The 4,197-nt window shown below is 34.5% G+C and overlaps 1 protein-coding gene across 1 annotated transcript; it reads right to left on the bottom strand.

The window, feature by feature from the left end:
• Window positions 1-353: 353 nt before the first annotated feature.
• On the bottom strand, window positions 354-2,240 carry LOC108485526 (uncharacterized). Its single transcript, XM_017789376.2, has 2 exons — window positions 1,758-2,240; window positions 354-1,657 (listed from the first exon to the last, which is right to left on the bottom strand). The coding sequence occupies exons 1-2, from the start codon at window positions 2,072-2,074 to the stop codon at window positions 367-369; spliced, it is 1,608 nt and encodes a 535-aa protein (XP_017644865.1). The 5' UTR covers window positions 2,075-2,240; the 3' UTR covers window positions 354-366.
• Between the last annotated feature and the right edge of the window lie 1,957 nt (window positions 2,241-4,197).

The following is a 4,197-nucleotide window of genomic DNA, read 5'->3' as shown; positions in this document are numbered from 1 at the left end:
TTATATTTTGTGTTTTGTTACTATGTTTCGTACATTAGAACATGCTATTACTTTCTTTTTCTCCTGCAAGCAAAGAAGATTCTGGTTTTATAATTCCATTAGAAGAAGAAAACATAAACCAATGCTTCATTCTTTGGTTTTTCTCATTTCAAGCAGTTTTCTAGATGTCAGCACCATTGCAGTTTAATAATGATAGATGTATCAGTACGCCAAACAAGCCATTAAGATATATACTACAAATTATAAAGAAAGTTCATGAACTAATAATTATATCTATACATACTATTAGAAAAGTTCAGCTTGTATCGATCAATATTTCAAATTTCAGCTAGAATAAACATTAAAAAGAGAGATTAAACACAATAATTATAAGCTAGCTATTCTTAATAAAATGGATTTCGTAACAAGAGTATTCGTGGACTCAACCGCTTCAGTCAGTACGTTCTTATGTGAATTAAGTTGTGAAGAACATTTAGTGACCAGATATAACACGAAGTTTCCAAATTTCAAAGATTTGGAAAATCTTTCGGCTATGTTCCTAACATGGTACACAAGACGATCAACTGACTCCTGAGTTAAATGAACATTATGATTTAAAATGTTGTGGAAGAGGTTAAACAATGAATCCGTCCATACCAATTCCTTCGAGACATGGTATTCATGACATGGGAGTAAAATGAATCTCTTCTCCTCCTCTCCTCCGCAAAGAAGTGTCTGGCAGAAGGCAGAAACATGAGCCGGGTGCAGGCATTCCCTCAGAATCCTAGTAATCACATCACAGATGGGGTTATTGATACCTTCCTTTCGTAGTACAAGTGGAAACAATAATGCGTGCACCGCAGCCCTCTGATGGAGCTTGCAGTACTCAATCGTTGAAGTCAGTAGCAGACGTGAGGCTGGCTCTTCTAGAACCAAGAACTTAGGAAGCACAATTGAGCAGAGAACCTGACTTGGCCAAGCAAGCTCATCTTCATCCCCACTTGAAAGATGAGAAATTAGCACCGAAGCAGCCTCATCCTCGGCTTTCCAAGGCTCAATCAGACACAGAACTTGAAAAGGATCCATTCCTTTATCCAAGCAAAGTTCACGAATTTCATTTGCTAATGCTACAGCTTTGAAACTAGATTCTAAGTTTATAACCCTGTCTCTCAAACTAGCAGCCATATTTTCAATTTCAGGTTCTAAAGGCACATTCAGAACCCGATCCATCTCAATTTCGTCCCCAACTTCTTTCAAACCATTTTCTCCATTTTCCTCAACTTGACTGAACAAACTCTCATCATTTTCCAAGCTATCATCATAAAAACGAGGACCACAATCAGCTGCAGATAAAGGAAGCCAATAGAGAAGTGGATCATTACCAGCAGCCACGTCCTTGAGCCAATCCGGTAAGGACTCAAACTCTTGGCCGATTACTTCTTCGCCAGATTCCAGACTAAAACCAGAAATCCACTTATTAACATGATTTGGTTCAGACACTCTGTCGAGCAGATCCCGTGCTGCTTTCTTGACCCAAAAATCAAGCCCTTGACTTTCAGTCAACAAACTGCGTGCGAGCTTAGATAATTCCTTCCCATTAAACCTCTCATTCTCCAAAGCAAGAAATGAAAGTACCCTTGACTGAACCATACCTGGTAGAGTCTCTATAAACATTATCCTTAAGCAAAATAAAAAAAAATATCAAACTCATCAGTCACTAAATCTGAAAAGAAAAAAACAAAGAAAGTTTCTTTCCTGCCTTAAGTTTATGGGTTTACCTTTTTGGTGTGAGAGGTGAAGAAAAAGATGAGTCATCGACAAAGAGATTGCAGGGTTTGGTAAGCAAAGAAAGGAAAGAGCTTGCGGTGATTGGAGTTGTTGTTGAAGATGATAATGTTGTCGCATTGAAACATTGTTGCAGCCAAAGAGATGCTTCGATTTCAGGTGTAGGGCTATTCATGAAAATGTCGAACAACGGAACCCATGCCTCCATTTTTTGCTGGCTTCCTCCGTCTTCTAGGAGGGAAAGCGCGGGAAAACCTCTTCTGGTTTCATCTGAAAATAAAATAGATAGAAAGTGTATGAGACGTGGCATAGAGTAACTGGGTACATGCAGGCCGGGTGGGCTTTTCCTTTTTGTAGGCGTGGACTGAGACCCAAAGGCAACAGGTCACATGGCGACGCCATGGGAAGAGACTCGAAAGCACAAATGCGAAGCATGTGCTATACGCTAACCTTTCATGAATGGTGGGTTTGAGTAAATTTCGGTAAAGATTGAATTAATCAATTGAATTAATTTAATTTAGTTAATTAGTTTGTTAATTATTTTAATTCGGTTGAAAGTCGGTTAATAATTTTTTAAATTTTAGTTATTGGATAATTCAATTCAAATCGGATAATTAATCAAATTAATTGAATTAACCAAATTTAATAATTAATAATACAAATTATATGTAGTTTTAATTTGGTTAATTCAGTTAAATGAATATATATTTTATATGTTTTATACTTATTTTAACTAAAAAAGTAAAAACATATAAATTTCGATTCGATTAATTTTATTTTAAAATTTTTTAATTCAGTTAATTGTTAAATGATTAAAATATTCGATTAACCGCTTTGAACAAATTTAATTTGAGTTACAAATTTCAACTTTACTTGACATTAACATGGAAAATAGAAAAGATTGTTAATATCTACGCAAAAACTGTTTGACGTAAGTGTTCACCATCAATAAATAATATAATACATTATCAAGAAATTAAATAAAATATAAAATATATAAATAAATACTAAAAATTTTATTTAAATATAATTAAATATTAAATATAATTATTATAAATAAATATTAATAACTCTCAAATTTAAGATCTTGAATTTAAGGGATTAAGATTTAGAGTCGTGTATAAGGTTTAAGGTCTTCGATTCGAGTGTTAGTATTTATTTATAATTAATTATTTAATAATGTTTAGATAAAGTTATTCGTGTTTATTTATAAGTCTTCAATTATTTTTTTATTTTATTTAACGATGAAATGTCATATTATTATTCAGTGATGGTATGTAACACCCTTAACCCTTATCCATTGTCAGTGATGGCATGTGTCTTAGGCCGTGTGGGCATTTGATGTGAGGCACACAGTCGTGTCCCAGCTCGTGTAACTCTCTAACTTGGGTCACACGGCCAAGCCACACGCCAGTGTGCTAGGCCATGTGAACATACTAACTTGTAGAATTAAGGTGCACGGGTCACATAGCCAAACCACACGCCCATGTGCTAGACCGAGTGCAAAAACCTGGACATTTTGTTTCTCAATTTTAAAGATGTAGGGGACACACGGCGGGAACTCACGCCATGTGTTAGGTCGTGTTTCAAACACGGCTGAGACACGCCCGTGTCTCTACCTGTGTGGATGAAAATAGGCCATTTCATGGCCACTTTTCTCACCCATTTTGATGTCAACCTATACACAACATTTTAATATATCAATACATCCCAAACAAGCAATCAACACAAGCCAAAATCATGTTTTAAGCATGACATAACATCACAAATACTCAAATACTTAAACTTACTTATTTAATCCATCTCATTTATTTATCAAAATCTACTACTAATTACATACATACAAGCATATATCACTCACAACCATGTCTAAAACTATTTAATTTCCAAATCAACCCTATAGATGCCATATAAACCATAATATACATTGCAAAAACTACCAGAGTGAGTTGGATAGTGTGGTTTGATGTGTTGATCCAATCTCCCTATAACATCCCAAAATTTGGCCTAGTCAGAATATTGGTTTTGAGACCACAAATCTGACGTTAAAATATTTGTTTTATGATTATTATGATGCCTAGGATATGAAAATAAGCATGCGTTAAAGTTTCATGAAGAAATTCTAAGTATAAGGTGTCCAATTGGAAATTAAGGACCAAATTGAATAAATTGTAAAACTTGGGTTCTAGAAGCAATTTGTATGAAATTGATTTGGAATATTAGTTAGGAGGTCTTAAATAGAAATTTTCTCAATTTTTAAGTTTTTGGACAAAAATGGGCATGCATGGAAAAATTTGAAAGTTTGGTAAAGAGGGGCATTTTGGTCTTTTGGTAATAAAATTAATAAAAAGGGAAAATGAAAGCTAAAATCAGCCATCTTCTTCCCCATAGCTGCCAAAATTTGTATGTTCTCCATAGCTAGGGTTTTCAACA

Source organism: Gossypium arboreum, chromosome 6 (genome assembly GCF_025698485.1).
Source record: "Gossypium arboreum isolate Shixiya-1 chromosome 6, ASM2569848v2, whole genome shotgun sequence".
NCBI lineage: Eukaryota > Viridiplantae > Streptophyta > Magnoliopsida > Malvales > Malvaceae > Gossypium > Gossypium arboreum.
Note: the sequence above shows the minus strand (reverse complement) of the source record. Positions and strands in the feature narration are given on the sequence as shown.